This window comes from Magallana gigas, chromosome 2 (assembly GCF_963853765.1).
Source record: "Magallana gigas chromosome 2, xbMagGiga1.1, whole genome shotgun sequence".
Taxonomy (NCBI): Eukaryota; Metazoa; Mollusca; class Bivalvia; order Ostreida; family Ostreidae; genus Magallana; species Magallana gigas.
The window spans coordinates 9,010,709-9,030,117 of NC_088854.1; the positions used below are offsets into that span (position 1 = coordinate 9,010,709).

General features: G+C 34.7%; 1 protein-coding gene across 5 annotated transcripts in view; it reads right to left on the reverse strand.

Annotated features, from left to right (window-relative positions):
- The window catches only part of LOC105322521 (neurobeachin-like protein 1), a 30,575-nt gene that overhangs the window by 2,910 nt on the left and 8,256 nt on the right, over positions 1–19,409 (reverse strand). For 2 of the 5 annotated variants that reach the window (XM_034446398.2, XM_066074887.1), the window contains exons 22-56: positions 19,086–19,260; positions 18,644–18,777; positions 18,276–18,432; positions 17,960–18,062; positions 17,559–17,718; positions 17,235–17,393; positions 16,930–17,089; positions 16,468–16,556; positions 15,607–16,311; positions 14,215–14,347; positions 13,192–13,302; positions 12,974–13,048; positions 12,294–12,400; positions 11,304–11,435; positions 11,025–11,145; positions 10,631–10,815; positions 10,117–10,266; positions 9,433–9,590; positions 9,131–9,255; positions 8,761–8,893; positions 8,512–8,654; positions 8,199–8,329; positions 7,756–7,863; positions 7,496–7,591; positions 7,235–7,359; positions 6,772–6,912; positions 6,434–6,564; positions 5,995–6,222; positions 2,559–2,656; positions 1,913–2,026; positions 1,728–1,817; positions 1,469–1,578; positions 1,116–1,288; positions 782–876; positions 475–591 (exon numbers count right to left, since the gene is read on the reverse strand). In XM_034446398.2, the coding sequence (XP_034302289.2) occupies positions 475–591; positions 782–876; positions 1,116–1,288; positions 1,469–1,578; positions 1,728–1,817; positions 1,913–2,026; positions 2,559–2,656; positions 5,995–6,222; positions 6,434–6,564; positions 6,772–6,912; positions 7,235–7,359; positions 7,496–7,591; positions 7,756–7,863; positions 8,199–8,329; positions 8,512–8,654; positions 8,761–8,893; positions 9,131–9,255; positions 9,433–9,590; positions 10,117–10,266; positions 10,631–10,815; positions 11,025–11,145; positions 11,304–11,435; positions 12,294–12,400; positions 12,974–13,048; positions 13,192–13,302; positions 14,215–14,347; positions 15,607–16,311; positions 16,468–16,556; positions 16,930–17,089; positions 17,235–17,393; positions 17,559–17,718; positions 17,960–18,062; positions 18,276–18,432; positions 18,644–18,777; positions 19,086–19,260 (5,172 nt within the window). Of the gene's footprint in view, positions 1–474; positions 592–781; positions 877–1,115; positions 1,289–1,468; positions 1,579–1,727; positions 1,818–1,912; positions 2,027–2,558; positions 2,657–5,217; positions 5,337–5,994; positions 6,223–6,433; positions 6,565–6,771; positions 6,913–7,234; positions 7,360–7,495; positions 7,592–7,755; positions 7,864–8,198; positions 8,330–8,511; positions 8,655–8,760; positions 8,894–9,130; positions 9,256–9,432; positions 9,591–10,116; positions 10,267–10,630; positions 10,816–11,024; positions 11,146–11,303; positions 11,436–12,293; positions 12,401–12,973; positions 13,049–13,191; positions 13,303–14,214; positions 14,348–15,606; positions 16,312–16,467; positions 16,557–16,929; positions 17,090–17,234; positions 17,394–17,558; positions 17,719–17,959; positions 18,063–18,275; positions 18,433–18,643; positions 18,778–19,085; positions 19,261–19,409 lie in introns of those variants that run through there. The other 3 variants (XM_066074889.1, XM_066074890.1, XM_066074891.1) reach the window with 3 other exon arrangements.

Sequence of the window (19,409 nt, forward strand, 5' to 3'; positions counted from 1 at the left end):
AACATTCTCAGCAGTTATCTCTCTTTGCCCATTCATTATTATGCATAGTTAAGGAATCTACCACACCACCTCCAGCTCCAAACCAGAAGACATAGAGAACCAAACTTAGCATCAAAATATGTATTTCTGCCTACTGAACTACCATACCAAATTTGAACTTGATTGGGCAACCATGAAAAAAGTTATTAGAAAAAAACAGAAAATTTGTGGACGGAAGAGTGACAGACGGACGGACAGAAGGACGGACGGACAGAGTGATTACTATAGGGCACCCGCAAATCCTTGCGGGGCCCTAATAAAGTTCAAAGTTAAAAATAATGGTAATAAACTGTAACTGATAAGGTCTTGTGACATTTTTTAATACTAAATCTTTTTTCATCGTAAATATATATAATTATACTTATTATATCAGTATTTATAAAATCAATGATCTGTGAATTTAACTACTGAATGCTGTACCAAGTCTCAGCTTACCTTGGAGGCCGACACTGCGGTGTCCAGTTCTACAGAAATCTGGACTGCAGTTATTTCTGCGTCATGTCCGTACAAGGTCTGAAGTCTCCTATTGTTCACACTGCTACTAATTCCTCCCTACAATCAAGATGTTTTGACTTTTTACCAAATTTGTAAATACAATGTTTATACTGAACATTTCACTGGCATTATGTTCTCAACATTTGAACATCAGCATGTCTTAAATGAAATACAGTTTCAATGTTTTTCAATGGCAATAATCATGAACTGTATATAAGTGAACAATGTGTTGAAGTTTACTGTTTACCTGCATGATAACCTCCCACACGATACAGGAAGTGTCCGCGGAACCAGTGATCAGCTGTCGACCACAGTGATCCAGGGCCAGGCATGTCACCACAGCTAAACAGGAAGTATTGATAAGGTCAAGGCTATATCTAAAAGTCTCTCAAGAGTCAAGGTCATAAGTAAACGAACTATCTTAATTTTATACATGTATATATTAAGCCTATTTCTTCTTATTTCAAAGTTCTTTAACTAGAAACAATATGATCTTTCATGCACACTTTACTTGCTCTGATAAATGGATCGGAACAATTAAAGGATGAAAATACAATAAACAATTTGAAAGTACAATGTACCTGTGTGTTGTATGACGTGGTTGACCTTTTTGCCCTTTCCCAGGTGATACACCTGTAGACTGTTATCCCAGTGACCTACACTGAACAGCAGCTTGGCATCATGGGATACTGTGAATAACTTTGAATCGACCTTCAGGCTCGGGGAGAATGGACAGGGCATCCTTCTCTTACTTCTGCAGGAAATAAAAATGGTGACATTTTATTAAATTCACATATAATGTTTGCACAAATTTCTCACTCATCAGATCTGTTAGGTTAAAATAAATATATATATATATATATATATATATATATATATATATATATATATATATATATATATATATATATATATATATATATATAATGCTTACTTTGGGTTACTTAAAGCTGGATCTTTTTCGAAAGTGAAGTAGTTGGAGATTGACTTATCATAGGGAAGCCAGCCGTGGAGTCCAATGATCCCTCCCTCCGAGATTGTCACCTAGAAATTCATAGCAGAGATAAGGTAGATGTTATTTTTTAGGAAAATGAGGAAAAAAGAGGGCATCTTTAGTAGCTGAACCTATATCATTAAATTCTTCAGCAACTAATTATCAATAATATGGGTTGTTAATAATTCTATTTCTTTACCATAGTATCAGCCATTCCATGCTGTATAATAGATCTGGCCTGACTTCTAGGGACCGAAATGTACACTAAAGGATCTGTCTCCTGGGAAACCTGTCCAGAAAAAGATCACAGAATCACTACTGATGTCCTGGCTGTGCAACAGTTATCAGGTAAATATACAGAACACATATCTAGAAAACACTTACCTCCACAAAGAAGACCTTGAGCTGATGGAGAAAATCGAACACACTGAGGGGGCGGTCAGCCTTGACGGCCCTGGCTACCACCTCATCCATCGTCATCCTTTTGGGGTGGGGTTCCTGTAATCAAGGTTAAAAGTGATACTTGCTGATCTTTCTTTCCATTTTAAAACATAGTACTTGTCAATTTGCATTTACATGCATAATTTTTGTATATTAAATCTTTACTTTACCTATGATAAATTTATATTTGTAATACAATGTATAATCCTCAAGGTTAAAGTTGAATTCTTGAACATGAAACTAAACAGCCTTTTAGTGAAGTTTGGAAGTAAAAGTTACTATGCCATTTAATGTTAACATTGGAATAATGTTTATCAAATATAGTTATCTGCTCGTATCTGATTGCAACTATGTCACTAATTTGATATTCATTGATTTTAGTAAATACATAATTATCTAATAGATGAGTATCAATTTTTAACTATGTTATGTACATACATGTACTAAGAATTGGACTACCTCCATGTATTTCAGCCCTCTTCTTTTGCACCAAGAGGTGGCATAACATATGTTTAAAATGATGAGCATTAGTTAGCCTATCTCTTACAGAAAATACAGAAGTAGTTCTTATTTAGAGAGAGAGGCAGACCTTCAGAAGCTGACAGGGGGTCTGCCCAAAGTTGTTGATCATCCCCTCAATGGCCTTCCTCTCTTTCTCATCCTTCACTGCATCCAGATCCACCGCTCCTGTAACAAGATCATCCCTCCAATTACTGCTTTATCCAGGCAATATCAAATCATGTACCGGGGGAAAAAAGAGAAGAATCCTTAAAAGTGTCACATCAATAACAGAAACATGTCCACCAGAGGCATCAGAATATTGGATATTTTATACTCTGTCCCAAGTTTCTGCTTCCACCCTTTTTTGCATAATTTTTTGATAATCATAAATACCTTTGTTGCCCAAACTACATTCATTTAGTAAAATGAAAAATGTCCAAATCTTCTGTTTTGAAACACCCCCTCTATAGCCTCACATTTTAAAACACATCCAAAAATAAAGTCTATGGGGGTTTTGCATTGCAAACGACATGAAAAGTACCAACATGTTAACGTTAAAAAATCGATTTATATATCTCAAGTACTTCTGAATAATATGAGATGTAAACATTGGATTTTACCCCTTTAATCAATTTCAATTGTGCTTAATACACAGTTATGTTTATTTTCATTAAGAATCGCCAAAACATGATGGAAACAGTTACTTACGACAGACTATACTGGCACTGTACCAGTTATCGGCTATAATTTTACGTTTTCTTTTCGTGTTTCCTTATTTCTTGATGTATTTGAATAAAACTTGACATATTTTAAATGGTTAACTCCTAATTTATCAGTCAGTTAGATTATATCATCATTTAGAATTCAAACATTTTGTTTTTGTGCTATTTAGCACGCTCCGAATTTGCCGGGTTTTTACGATTTACTGTACCAGTTATCGGCTTCGTGATAATAACACAGTAAAATCCCTTTACATGTTGATTTTATATTCTGCAAAGTTTAAATTGAATTATGTCCCTTGCAGGGGTCAGCCTATATGTCGTAGGGGTTACTATATATAAACAAAACTCATAAAATTATCTGTTTATCATCATACGGTAATACAGAAAAAACGTATGCTGTTCAATACATAATTGTGCAATCAGGCGTTCAACTGCACCATGAATCTCTCAGAATTTAGTGAATTTCTTTTGTTTAGAAATTTTATATGTACTGATATTATATGTCAAATCAAAGAAGGGATATAATAACGTATCACAAAGAGGTCATATTCTATTTTTAACTTATTATGTCACATTCCCCATAGCTGAAAGTGCAAAGATGTAAATCAGCGGTAAACAATGATCGTTAGGCCTTAAAGCTCATGTTTAAAACATATTCAAGAAAGTTTTCAAGCAAACTTACTTTTCTTTATTCGAAACAGACGACTGAATTAAAAAATCTTGGATAGTCGCATGCTATAAACCCTAACACTCAGTTTAGCCGATAATTGGTCTTAGCCGATAACTGGTACAGTACCAGTAGACTATAAATGTAAAATTAATATAATGCCAACTAAAACATACTATATAAAGACGCCAGTAATTGATAAAGTTGAATTCCAATTTCAACAAATTGTATGAGAAGTGTTAAATTTGCTTAATCATTAAAAATTCAACAGCAATTTTGAACATTTTTCTTTTAATAATATTACCTTTTATTGCCCAAATAGGATTACAAAGTACTAACAGTTTTCTTAATGTTGTATGCATAATAGAAAAACATAAAATGTAGTGATACACTTTTCATGCAACTAGTTTCTTTTGTTTGTTTTTCAACATTATTTCTCTGTTTTTGGTTTCAGATACAGTATATATACGTGTATGGGTTTCAGAAAAATATTTCCTGAATTCGTTTTTCCAAAACAAATCAAATTCAAGTACTGTAAATTCCTTATATTTCGTGAGTACTTAATTCTGCGATCCCGCTGTTTTGAATCATATCGCGAGAATATACAATCTCAAACGCGGAATTTTTATCGTTATTTCTTATAGTTCTCAACTCTTAGAAAAATAATAGCGATATTTTAAAATCCTTGAAAGGTGCTTCTCGCGATTTTACTTGGATATCAATTCCTCGCGTTTAATTAGGAATATACAGTAAACCATACACTTCATTTGAAAGATAAAAATATAAGCAATAAATGATGGCGTATGTGATATATAATATTTGTTTTGCTTGGTTTACCATCATCATCATCATCAGACGCATCCTCTACTACAAAAAAATTATTTTCCGCTACATTCTCAGTCATTTCTTTCTTTAATATAGAAAAGAGTCTTCACCAAATTTCTCAACGTTATATCTGATTATCAATTGTGTTAAATTGGTTAGTAAAGTACATTTAAATGTACAGTATACTATTAATCCCGTAATTTTGCAAGCATGCCATTGATAAATACTAATTTGTGTCTCAAAGTTCAATCAGGATGCTAATACATCTTATTATACTTTCATGTTAAATACTGAAATCTGATTGGTTTAGACCCAGTTGATATTCCATTCTATTACCCTCAGCATTAGCAACTGCGATCCCGCTGTTTTGAATCATATCGCGAGAATATACAATCTCAAACGCGGAATTTTTATCGTTATTTCTTATAGTTCTCAACTCTTAGAAAAATAATAGTGATATTTTAAAATCCTTGAAAGGTGCTTCTCGCGATTTTACTTGGATATCAATTCCTCGCGTTTAATTAGGAATATACAGTAAACCATACACTTCATTTGAAAGATAAAAATATAAGCAATAAATGATGGCGTATGTGATATATAATATTTGTTTTGCTTGGTTTACCATCATCATCATCATCAGACGCATCCTCTACTACAAAAAAATTATTTTCCGCTACATTCTCAGTCATTTCTTTCTTTAATATAGAAAAGAGTCTTCACCAAATTTCTCAACGTTATATCTGATTATCAATTGTGTTAAATTGGTTAGTAAATTACATTTAAATGTACAGTATACTATTAATCCCGTAATTTTGCAAGCATGCCATTGATAAATACTAATTTGCGTCTCAAAGTTCAATCAGGATGCTAATACATCTTATTATACTTTCATGTTAAATACTGAAATCTGATTGGTTTAGACCCAGTTGATATTCCGTTCTATTACCCTCAGCATTAGCAACGCACTTAGCAACGGGTAACATAACGAATTGTTACATGCGCGTACGGTTCGCCGTAGAATTCACGTCATTTCTATATAAAAGCAATATGAGAGTTCTCTAAAATTAAGACATTCAGTATAATAAAATAAATAGTGCCTGTTTGGGAGGATAACAGTTGAAATTGACACCCCTCGAAAACCATTGTCAACCTCCGCTTCGCGTCGGTTGACAATGGTTTCCTCGGGGTGTCAATTTCAACTGTTACCCTCCCAAACAGGCACTATTTATATAATACTACACAAAACATTAAGCAAAGTTATACTGAAGGATGATTTTGACCCCTGCATGTTAAATACAATCTGATCTCACCTTCATAGGTACAGTAATAGAAAACATTGAGGGCCTCCACAGCAGCAGGGCCTTTCTGTTTGTATCCGAAGATCAGGTCGATCCAGTTGTGTATATTTTCTGACACGTACTCGGACTCAAGGGCTTTCCTGTGTTTATGGATGAAGTCCTCTGGCGACTTGGCCCAGCGGGGGAGGACAACATGATTAACGCGCTCCTTACAGGCCTGTAGTTTCCCAAGGTCAAAGTCTGACGAAGCAAATATCCAAAGAGTTTTACAATTTGATTCATTCTAACTTATGTTTCAATTCAAATACTGGTACAATTGTAATGTTCATTACAAGCATCTAAGACTATGAGGACAATGAGTGTTAAGAAGCTAACACTTGTCTATTCATGATAAAAATATTAATGATTAATTGCTAACGATATAGCAGATACATGTAGCAGTTTTACAAACCGTTTGCATTGACAAGGAACTCGGAGAGGTAGAAGAATTCTGGGATTAGTTCTTTGACATCATTTGGATTGTCCATTAGGGACTGCCATGTTGCAGGAATAGAATGGAACTGGCGGTCAGCTACATCAAACCTACAGGGACAGAGATAAAAGAACACATTACATTATTAAGTACCGGTACAGTGTGCTAGTATTACATAAACATCTGAATTCCATAACATCTGAAATAAATTTACAATAAAAATCAGCCTTCTTTTTAAACATAGAGAAATATTAACATACAGAATTCTTTACTAGTGTGTCAGGTAGTTTTCCAGTGTGGAGACCTCTAGTCATTACCTGTTGCTCTGAAGCTGTATATGTAGCGTAGTGAATGGCTCCATCCTGATCATATAATGCATGACCCCTGGGGCATTGGAGTAGTGGGTGCCGTAGTGAAACTTCTCTATCACACCTGAAGGGTCCTCAAAACCATCATACCTGTGAATCACATCACCAAAAATTGATAGGAATTTTAAAAGTATGCAAATTAAATTCACTAGAAATAAAAACATCAATTTGTTTTATTATCATGTTTTATATCTATCAGATTAAATGAAATTTTTCTTCTGAATCTGAATCAGATGATCTAACATCTGCCCCCCCCCCCCTCCCCCCGAATCTTTCTTTCATAAACTTCCTTTCAACATTTATTCCTTTTTGATTTTTGATTGGTTGGCTTACCCCCCCCCCCCCCCCCCCCTGAATCTTTCTTTCATAAACTTCCTTTCAACATTTATTCCTTTTTGATTGGTTGGCTTACTTTTCTTTGACTTCCCTCTCATTTTTAGGGTTGTTTGCTCCAATCGGTTTACTGAGATTTCTGTATACATTAGGATTCTCCAAATCTAGAGTGTCTGAGGTGTAGTCTGACAGAATCCATGGAAACTGAAACCAAGCAAATCAGATATTTAATTCATCCAAAACAGCAATATTTTTGAGTTATGGAATGACCATATTATGGATTATAGACATGTATAGCATATCCCTGTTACAGCCAATGCTTGACAAAGTTTGTCCATACCACTGGATATTGGCTGAGATCATTGTATGTCCGTCCAGCTATCGTGTTTAATTCTATCAGGTACTCAAAATTAGAAATCTCTCTCTGTATCCATTTCTGAAATACCAAATACACAAGTTAAACACAATAACCACCAAAAATTGCAGAAAAAAAGTTTGGTTTCCAATAATCATCTACTAGATAATTCAGACAAATACAAGTTTAATTGAGCACAAGTATGATTTAGGATAAGTACTGTGTATGATTTATTCAATACTTACCTTGGTGAGTCCTGACGCCCTCAGCATCTCGGCTGGTGACCTTGACACTGTATAGATCAGGTTTGGTGGCTTCAGACTCAGAATTTTACTGTAAACCTTGTTTCTTTTCTGTAAGGTAATGACAAAATATAAAATCATTAGTCACTGTCCTAAAATTAATGTACTAGTATACTGCCTATTATCTTCAATCCATGTAACTTATAAACCAATTGACCTAATCACCTATATGTATAAGTGTGTTTAATAAAATATAATTAATAAATAGGTTACAATTAGTAGCAATCATTTTTCAAACTTCAAAATAAAAGTCTAATATCAAAAACCCATAGTTTACAGTTGACTATAAATCATAATTCAAGGTAAATCATATTTTGAATCATGTTTTGTGCAAGTTTTACGTTCATATGATACAGTCTAAGCCGTCAGTTAAGAAGCAGCTGTACCTTTGGTTCAAAGTTGAGGAAGAAGTTGGTTTGGTCAATCATAAACAACTCAATAGCACTCCTCTTGAGATTGTATCGACGGAAATGGATTTCTCGAAGCAGAGACAGCGACCACTTGAAATCTTCTCCCCCTAATTAAGGATATACATCAACCATAGTTTAACTGACTAAAATATTCTCAAATGCATCTGTTAAGTTATTCATCTAGAAAAGACTTAATATATGTTGTACCTAATTTCTTTAACTTTAATCCATAAAACAATAACAAATCAAGTGGATTCAGCAAGCAGCTCCACTGAACAAAAACACATACCCTCTTCTCTGTTAGAGCTGCAGTCAAAGAAATAAATATTCAAGGTTGTAACCTCTAGGCGACCTTTGATTACATCCACCAAGGTCACCAATTCACAGTCCTCTGAGAGCACCAGTTTCTCTTTTCCTTGGGGTTCATTGTTTCTGTAACACAAGTCATTCTAAATGTATATGTATGTACAAATCATTCCATATCTAGAACTTGTGACCTTGACCTTTCTAGAGCATGAGATGACTTTTGACCTCTGACCTGAGATCCGTGCTGATGTCACTCCAATCCTCTTCCCCTATAGAGTCCTCATCAATCTGGTCTTTGGACACCAGGGCCTCCCGGGCTAGCTTCATCTTCTTTATCTCCTCCGCTATGTCTGCCTCACTGGCCCCTGTTTGTTAAAGCATGTTTACTCATATAATATTAATATACAGATACTGAAATATTCAGTACATTATTTTAACTCTACAAAAAAAAATTCTGTTTCACTAACCTCTAAAAGCTGACACATGATCACTCAGATGGATCAGACTGTACGATTGTATATTGTAAAATTCATCAAATTCGGTCGCACATGTACATGTATCTCTGTGTCAAAAATTGTCATGCATGAAAATAGGTTACTTACCTAGATTATCTCTTTGGTAGCTGGCCTCTCTATGAGGGTCAAAGTTTATATTAGGGATCATCTTCACCTTCATTCTTTTAAAATTCTCCTGATTAGACAACTTCCAATGTATGGTGGCTGTAGAACTATGACAATTAGAAAAAATCATTATAATTACATGTAAATCTGAAGCAAAGGAAACTCCTATGTTCAAATACTAAACATGTAATTTATTTTGTTTACAAGATTATTTTTTAATTTCTGTTCAGCATAAAAAATCTCTCTCTCTTTCTCTCTCTCTCTCTCTTTCTCTCTAAACTTACTATTCAGACCAGGCACCCCTCTCTCCAGTGAAGAATCGCTTTGTGGCCCTCCACTGCCTCAGTGTGGACTGATGCTGATTCTTCAGTTGGACAGTCACATTGTGGAATCTCTTCTGCTCTGATGATTCCTTGTTGTGGAAAGGATCCAAGATTTTGTTCTAAATAAAACACAACATTGTTAAACTTGCATATTCTCTTTTTCTGTTCCATTCACTCCAAATTCTGGCTTAAATTAGCTTGAGGTATAGATAATGACTGATTCAGCAAGAACAACAAGAAAAAAGCTGTCAATGTGTAAACAATATTCATAAACCATTTGTCAGCCCGGAATTGATAAACACTACTTATACACCTATACAGAGAAATAGAGTACTCTACTGCATATGCAATATTAACAAAACTAAATAGCAAGTATTTTTCGGACAAATTAATTAATATCAAAATCAAAGTAATAGACACATCTCTGTTTCATGTACAATTGATTTGAGAAACAACAACTTCCTATTATGAAAACTGTAGGAGGAGTTATCTGTACAATAAGGTACCCTTTTGGCAGCCACCTGCTCATCTGCCACTTTCATCATTTCAATTACTGAATTTTTCCATTGGAAAACCTGGTTAAAAATCAGAGAAGATGGATTTGGCAGAAGTTCAATTTTTTAAATAGATATCGCCTCCAATTACCTGAAACTTCAGTTTAGACTCGCCCTTCTCTCGGTTCTTCATGTGCATGCCAACCATCATGGCCTCTTTGCACTGACCCCAGAAATCCCTGATGTTGGACTCCAGGTCTCCAAACGTACTCTCGTCAAAGTGGAGCATCTGAGGCTTCACCTGCAGGAATACAGGTAAACAAGAATTTAGGCGAGATTTCAATTTGTAAATTCTGAATACCCGGTACTTTTTTATATAAAAAAAAAACCTATTTACATGTAAAAATCATTATATCTTTACATTTGATATTATGATGTACTTGAGCATGCAAATAAATATACACTGCAGTATTGCTACTGTTTGTAATGAATTTGTAATTATAACAATTCACCTGACAGAAAACCAATTTAAAACTTCAAAGTTTCATATTCGTAAAGACAACTAATAATTTTGTTGAAACAGATATTGTTTACACAAAAACAAATTCATGTATTATAATAAATATATACTAAATAGTTACATAAAATTGCACAGTAAAACTCACATAGCTCTCTATAAACTTTTTCCACTGCTCTGACAGACAGTAAGACTTGAAGTCATCAAAGAAGACGGGGCTGTTACTGGTCGGGGGGAGATCAGGCAGAAGTAGGTCAAGGTTAAGGAGACTTCTGGCCTTGTCAAGGAGGGCCTTCATCACGGGTATGAGGAACGAGTAGGTGTCAGAGGACTCTGTAACCATGGATACTATTGTTAACAAATTACTGCCCAGCAATTCAGAAATATGTTACTGCACCATGATAAACAAAATCCACAAATATGAATTTTTTTTCCTGGCTTGAAATCTAGAAACTCTTAAACATAATAAAACATCTTTATCTTTGGAATATGGAATAAATAAAAACTAAGACAAATATATATTAGAGTAAAATTCTGCATACCTCTAACTGCCTTGAGCACCATGAGGTTGAGGTTTCCAATGAGGAACGAGGCTTCAGCAGAACTGGAGATCAACTTGGTCTGAACCAGGGTGTGGAGTTTGGCTGTTGCCACAGCACACAACTGAAAAAAATACATGTACTCTGTACAAAGTCTTGTTTGTTCTCTGACATCACAAAGCTATACAGGGACATACAAAATGAATCACTGTGGAGAATTTCTTTACTACTGGTATATACACAGTACACCCTGTTTATCAGATGATCGGAGAAGTGCTTTACCTCTAGGTCAGGCTGACTAGCGTACTGTATGAGTAAACAGAGTCCTAGGCGCGCCATCTCCTTCCACCCTCCATCCGATTCTACATCCCACACTGACAGATTGTCCAGCAGAGCCATCATATCCTCTATCAACTAAAATACAAAATCAGCCAATCAAATATTAGTAATCAACAAAATCAGCTGATCAATTATCAAACAAAATCAGCCAATCAACTAAACAACAAAAAGGACTATGTGCGGTATGGTCAAATATCTGCCCCTGATTTCAACCAATTTTTAAATAGTATCGTATAATAATAAAATCTTCACAAATCATTGTATAGAGGATGCCTATAACTTTAATAATGATTTTAGTCATCATTGCTCATTCGCTGTGTATCTATGACATCATCTAAATGGCCCAAATCCCGCAAATTTGTAAATAATTGAAAATATTCTCATTTTTGCTATATATTTTGCATTCGGAAGTATAGAGCCCAGGTCTGCTCAAGTGCGATTTTAACATATGTTTTTCTTCAGATAGTTATACACATTATACTAAAATATGGTACTTGAGCAAGCCCGCGCTCGATGTTTCTCAGTCGTAAAACACCCATATTTCGCAACAAAACATCAAATTATCAAAATAATGCAATCTTCATGGGGTCATTTCTACATTATGACATCACTGTGGTGATAACCTTTTAAACCTTTATTTCCAATATGACTTGAACTATCTTTCACCTTATTTTTAAAGCTCTTTCTAAAACTTTGATTTTGGGGGCAAAAAATGCATAAAACCGCACATAGTCCTTAGCCAATCAACTAATAAAGAAAGTGGACCTCTATGTAATTCTGACTGCATTGGGCATCATGAGGTTGAATAAAAATTTGCTGAATAAATTATTTTTTCTAAGTAGTTATTTATTATAACACTTTGTTCATTTCATATTGTGTTGTTTTGAATTATCATAAAGATTTAAGGTATGTGTTTGACTTCCATATATTTACCCTCTCGCTGAACTTTTCCTTGTCTTGTTTGGCATCTTGGGACATAAAACAATGGACCAGTTTAACGAGCTGTATTGCATTCTCTGAGGGAGTCGCTGTATCTTGAGCTGTCAATCAAATTTATCATATAATTATATAGATATGGATAATATCATAATGACATCAGTACCAATGAATGCATCAAATAATGTTTTATTATTCATTAATGATAGAAAATACATATACTGGTATATAAGTTATATTCAAATAAGATAAATCATTATTAAATGTCTATACATGTATATGCATAATGATTAAACATATCATTTGTAAAATGAAAAAAATAAAAATATATAAGATAAACAAGAAAGACAGTAACAGTTTTCTGAACACAGAACACAGGATTAGTGTAAGGGTTAGTACATGTATAATATTAAGCTTTGGTTAGTTCACTTTCATCTGAACAGGTAAATACAGGTAAATAAAAGCATGCAAAAGAATCCATATCTAAGGTATGGAGGAAGAGCCTAAACTACAGACTGCTTCTTGGATAAGCCATTTGGACATGCAATGATGGTTTTTTTTCCACAAAACTTCAGCAGCATTTTAGAAAAACTTCTCATAAAATTATATTAGTTTAAAGCTTTTCTCCAAAGTAAAATGAAGCTTAATTGCTTTTCAATAATAAAAGACGTACTTACAAGTAAATGTAGGAAAATCATTAATTTCATGATTATTTGTAAACCCCTCACCAAAATGATGTGTGAAGAATTTAACTATTCATAACAAATAAAATCATAATAGAATCATACTCCTTATGCTGTAATTTTGTTTTAATTTTGCATAAAAGTTTTGTCTACATTGCCTTTGAAATGTTAAGGAGGAATGTTCGAGCTAGGAAAAATTCAAACAAACTAACACAGCTTCATGCTATCGATAATTTGGGAGGCACTTTTGAGAGTTGAGCTCAGTATCTGTTGCATTTGATTGGACGAATCCAGCTCAGAGGATCGTAATAGTTTCTCTTCATCTAAAATGAAGACATAGTTCATCAACACAAATAAAAAGAGGGATAAAAACATCCCCTAAAGTTGAGGCTAATTCTCTTGGTCACCATGGTTGATGGAATTTTTTTTGTCTTCATATACCGGTACAAAAACATAATTGAATGCCTGTCTGTCTGAATCTCTCTGGGTTTTTTTTTTAATTTTTAAAAATTAAATTGTAGAAAGAAGATATTAATCAAAACTAAACAGACATAGCTTACAACCTAATCCCAAACCCCACTATTTGTAAACCTCTACATCCTTTATCATTAAGACGAGACAGACATTTGTCTACAATCTAGACTACCAGGTATAGTAAACTCAGACACAATAAAAACAACAGCTAACTCAGGATTGTACAGAAAAAGGCTGACATCACATAACATTGAATATACATGTATAAACATGAGTTTACATAATACATGGCCAGTACATTTAAATCACAGACATGTATTACATATTTATTGCTATTAAGATGTGAAAATGTGAGGTAAAAATTAGCAAGTTAAGGTCAGCATTAAAGCACACACTGTACACAAATATACTGACAGAATGAGTGCAAACCAACATTCACTTTTGAAAGACATTAGTTATAATTATGCCCAAAATCTTGAGATTCCTTACAATAACAAATATTCATCATGAGACTGAAAACTGTCATTGTTTGTTTTTCAGCTTAATTTCAAATACCTAGTGCTAAGAGTATATTGAAAAGATAAATCTATAAAAAATGCAGCTGATTTCTAGCAGTATAAAAAATTAAAATTCCAATTAAGAAAACTGCGCAATAAAATAAAACATAATTCAACTACAACAGAGACTTATCATGGAGCAGAGAGTACACAAATACTACTTTAGACGTTGGATCAATTCTAAATCAACAGAAATCTACTGACCTGCTTCTTTCAAGTCAGAAGTACAGGAGTGGATCATCATTTCTAGGAGGCGTCTCTTGATTTCCCAAGACGACCTGATCAGTTCATGATCCTCACAGAGCGAGTCCACCCATGATATAACAATACCTCTCTCCTGAAAGAGCACAACTTAATTATACACTAGGTACATTAAGGTCACAACATTCTTGTACGGTCAAAAAACATTTGCTGATAATGGTTTTCAAAAAATAATCTTTATGCACACAATCTCAGTAAATCTTCTGAGTCAGTTTGACAAAAATCCCCTTTTAATTAAACAATGCTATTGTCAATGAGTAACATAAATCAATGACAGATTTATCTTCCATTTAGAGGGCCATTGTGGCTTAATATACTGCCTGTTTCTATACTTGTGTCAAAGTTTTTAAATTTTACTAAATCATTAATTAACTGTAAAATATACATGTGTATCACAAACTATAGTGTGATACTGCCTACCTTCCATACTTGCCAACCTCCAACATGTGAAAATCTGGTCATGACCAGATTTGGAAAGTAAAAAATCTGGTCATAGCGCGTAACGACATTCACGGCATATTTATCATGCATTTCATAGGTATATACAATAGAAATATGTGTTAAAACTTATGTGTAATACTTTATTGCAGAAGAAGCATTTTAACTAACAGTTGCTGATTTTCAATTGTGTAAAATGATCTGACACAGAAAATGGAAGGTTGTGTTCAGCTGAAAAAAAAAATGCAAAAAGAGTTTCTGCTACATTTACCCTGCTTTTGAACTCTGTAAATGATGGCATGAAAGTTGTAAGTGACTTGGAAGACTTTTCAAGTTTTGTGTATTAAAAAGCATTCTATACATGAATTAACGTTTTTGAATGTTTAGTCAGATCATTTTGGGCACAAAATCCAATATTCAAATGTGCGTTACATAGAACGCAAAAGCCTCGTTTTGTACTCGATTACTTTGTTTTACCTATGGGAATTCATTTTCCCAGATATGTTGATAGGTACAAAAATATCGTTTTCTTTTTGTTGGTTTTGATTCCGCTGGCCCCGATGAAGACCTTTTCTTATTGGAAGCCATCACACTTAATGATTTAAACCTTCGCTTAGTCAAAACAACTCACGATAATAATTACAGTTAATGTGTCTGTTATATAGCCATCGGCATTGTTTACGCGTTACGTAAATCCAAGCTCAGCTTGGGTTCATAACTGGAAGTCAAACGCGCAACGTAATTTACGAACCAAATCCGGAAATCGGGAGATTTTCGGGTTGTTCGACAAAAATCGGGTGAAAAGCATGACCCGCCGGGTTATAAAAAATAATCGGGTGAAGGGTTGAAAAATCGGGTGTGACCCGACGAAATCGGGTGAGTTGGCAAGTATGCTACCTTCCAGGCAGAATCGTCCGAGCCCTCCACTCCCTTCCACATGATGGTAAGGAGAATGAGAAGCAGATTCTGGCACAGCTCCTCTGTCCTCTCACCACTGTCCTTGACACAGATTTTCTGAATCCCAAGGTTATCTAAAGCTTTCTGGATTGTATCGGCCTGAGTAAAACCCGAGCTTACGCGCTTCTCTCTGGACGAGGTCACAGAAACGTTTAAATCTATTGCACTATCACTGATTGAGAATGAGGATGTAGAGGCTGTAATGGAGGATGACCTTTGACCTACGGCTGTCAAATCCTCCACACTAGTACTAGAGCTCCTGCTGACCGACCTTGACTTTTCATCCTCTGAGCTATTAATATCATCAAATGTCCTTGACAGGTAGAGAGGCGTGATTGGCTCTCTGGGAGGAGACACTTGTTTTCCATTATCACAGCTGGATATTGAAAGACTGTTTGGAGCACTAACAGTTTTATTGCACGATTCACTGAGCTGAGTTGCGGAATCACACTCTTCAGTTTTCTCCTCTTCAATAGTATTATTCAGAGAAAACTCAACATTTTTATCTTCAGATGCAAAAGAGTCAGATTGCTGGACATCCTCTGTTTTCCTGAAGATGAACAGCTTAGTTATTGCTTCTTGCCAACCAAGCTGTTTCACAAACTGCTTGGCAGCCCCAGGTCTGTTGACCAAAATAGACAGCAGCTAAAAAATATACTAAACAGATTACTCTACTAATATTTTGGACTTTTGAACTTTAGAAGAATCATGTTAACAAAATCATTGAAGACTAAAATAACAAAGATAGTGAGAGACAAAGCAGTAAGATCCAATTCCTCCCATCAATATACAAATACTCACCTGTCTGCTTGCCTCCAGTTTGATATCTGACCCTGAATAGTGGATTAGTTGTAGCAGAGCAAGGATTGAGTTATAGCTCTGGGGTGTATCTGTGTATAGAAAATTGTAAGCCAAATACATACAAACTTGAATATCTATCCAGTTCCTAGCTACCAGGTATATCAGTTCATTCTAGCATCATAGTTAATATTAGATGTCCAGTGTCCACAAGGTCATATGATCATCAAATGAACTCCAGGAAAAAATTAAATTAGATATGCATGTATCAACAGAGTAGAACTGTTTAAACAAGACCTTGGATGTTTGGTAGGATGTAACTACCTTTTTCTTGTGTCAAAACAAGTTCAAAATGACGCAGATAGACAGGCATATATTGTATTGCTGTTTGACACAACTACATTAAGTCAAAACTCCTGTTAAAATGGTTCTAAACTAATTCACTCCTATATTCATCTTTCCTACCTTGTACAGAAACTTGTTCCAAGAAGCGTTTGAACATGGGTCCAGAAATATCACAGTTTTTCATCATCTCCACCAAACCAAGATGTCCTATTTCGGTCAGTCGTAAGGGGAATTTACTCTTTTCATATACTTTGTCTGAGGTTAACAACAAATATAGCACCTGAAAGAAAAAAAAAACATTTAATGAAAGAGGGAAACACTAATATTCCATCCCGATTCACAGAGCAGACATGTATTATCTTAATTAAACTTGGTTTCTAAAAATGATAAAAGTATTATGATGCATAACAATTCAGATAAAGTACCTTGATTATCTTTTCATAATACACAACAGATTTCCCAGGATGCACTAGCAGACCATACAACAACTCGCCCATCTCTGCCTCAAACATCAGGAGATAGAGCTGGTCATTCTTATACTTCCCCTCCAACAAACTGATCAGAACATCAATCATCTCGCACACCTGTCAATAAAGGAGATCAATTTTTACCAATAATTACAAGAATAGCTCAAAGTTTATTTTCCTGACACAAAAATTATTTTGGGGGAAAAGGCAGTAGTTTCCTAATGTGAAATTAATAAAAATTTAAATTAATTTTCACAGTAAAATTGACTTTACAATGCATACCATATCTTGATCCTTAACAGCAAACAGAAACTTCAGAATGGCATCAAGCTCGTTGTAGGTAATGTCTCGAGATATGTAGTACTTGATTAGACTCATGAGGGAGACACGAATGGTCTTCATGTCCTCAGGCGACAGGCCCTTGGCTGGTGAGGATGTCGGACTAAAGTAAGTTTATTCATCGTTTAAAAAAATACAAGTAAGTAGAAAAGAATTCAATTAAATTTTTTTTTTGGGGGGGGGGAAGGGGATTTATAGGCAGCCTTCAATAAATCTTCAATTCAGTAATTAAAATGAATGAAATATCGAGAAATTGCTAGAGGGGCATTTGATTAGTGATGTTGTTATAATAATTTTGGAGGGGGGGTTGGGACTGAGAAGAATATAATGACTAAGAAAGTTACCTATAGAACACCCTCACTGTATCCAAAACAAACTGCACTCCAAATCTCTTCCTGAAGAATTTCTTGTCATCCTTTATAATGGTGGACAGATACTGAATGTGACCTGTGTGTAACAGAGAAATAATAACCATATTCAGCCACACAGATGAACTATTTGTTAAATCAATCATACACAATGTTTTTAAATTATTGAAATGAGAAAAATTAATTTAAAATGCTAAGATTCTGCAGCACAAGGTATTTTAAAGTATGCTTTATCTATCTCAACATTGTTTTCCTTTTAAACATTGGTCTTATTTTCATTGAGACTGTTTACCAATTCTAACAGGAAATTCACTGTTGCTCCAGATTCTGAAGTCAAACAGTAGGTACTGATAAAACAGGTTCAGTAAAGTCTGGTTCACACTGGCTGTAGTCTCAACCAGTAACTGAACCGACATCAACACGTTCACATCTATCAACCGCGGATTCACCTAAAACGAGAAATGTCCCTGAATCAAAAAGAACAGCTTTTCTTAATGATCGAAATAAGTTTTCTTTGATCATATGATAATATCTTATTACATCCTTCCATTCATATTTACAATATGCTATTTTTTTTCATTCAAACTTTTCTTTAAAACTATATAATCCAAGAATTGACATTCATGCATACATGTAAAGATCGAACTTTAAGTAACATACTTTCTGCAACAGAGCTCCAATGGTGGCCACGCCCCCTGTTCTTATCATTGTCTCCTGATTGGTTCCCTGGGAGTGGATCATGTGTCGCAGTAATGTGAGGAATCCAGACACTTGATTTTGCTCCAACTTTGAATCTGTATGTCAGAAAACAAATATAAATTACAAAAGTTCTATGGCCATTCAATGATATTTCCTTTAATAACAGTACTTAACTTCAAGTACTTACATGTATCTACATGTAATATGATTGGTTAAAGTATATGTACAGTTTCAGTTTGACAATACAAACAAAGAAAAGTCTAATACCACGACATAACATATAGCGTCTGATTTGGAAATTTGATGCTTACAGGAGATGCAACAGTTTTAGGTGATGATAGATTTAGAATCCTGTAAACATGTACATAAAGATGACCTTGATTATGACCTTGACAGTGTGTACCTGAGTAAGAGCTGCTGGGAACCACCACCCAGTCGTCCGGTTCCTGCACAGGGTCCATGCCGGCCCCAAGGTCAAGTGGCTGGGGCAGGCTGTCAGTGTCAGGGAGGGGGCCTTTGTTGACTTGTTCCAGCAGAGGAAACAGGACCTGTATGCCTCCTATACCATTGATCACATCCTACAGTGAGACAGAAAGTCATTCAAATACATGTACAGCTAATTATTAAATACTACATAGATCATTTTTGTTTTACTGAAAACAAATGCGCTTTTTGAAATATAAAAAAAAAACAAATTCATTAATATTTTTTAATGAAAATATAAATG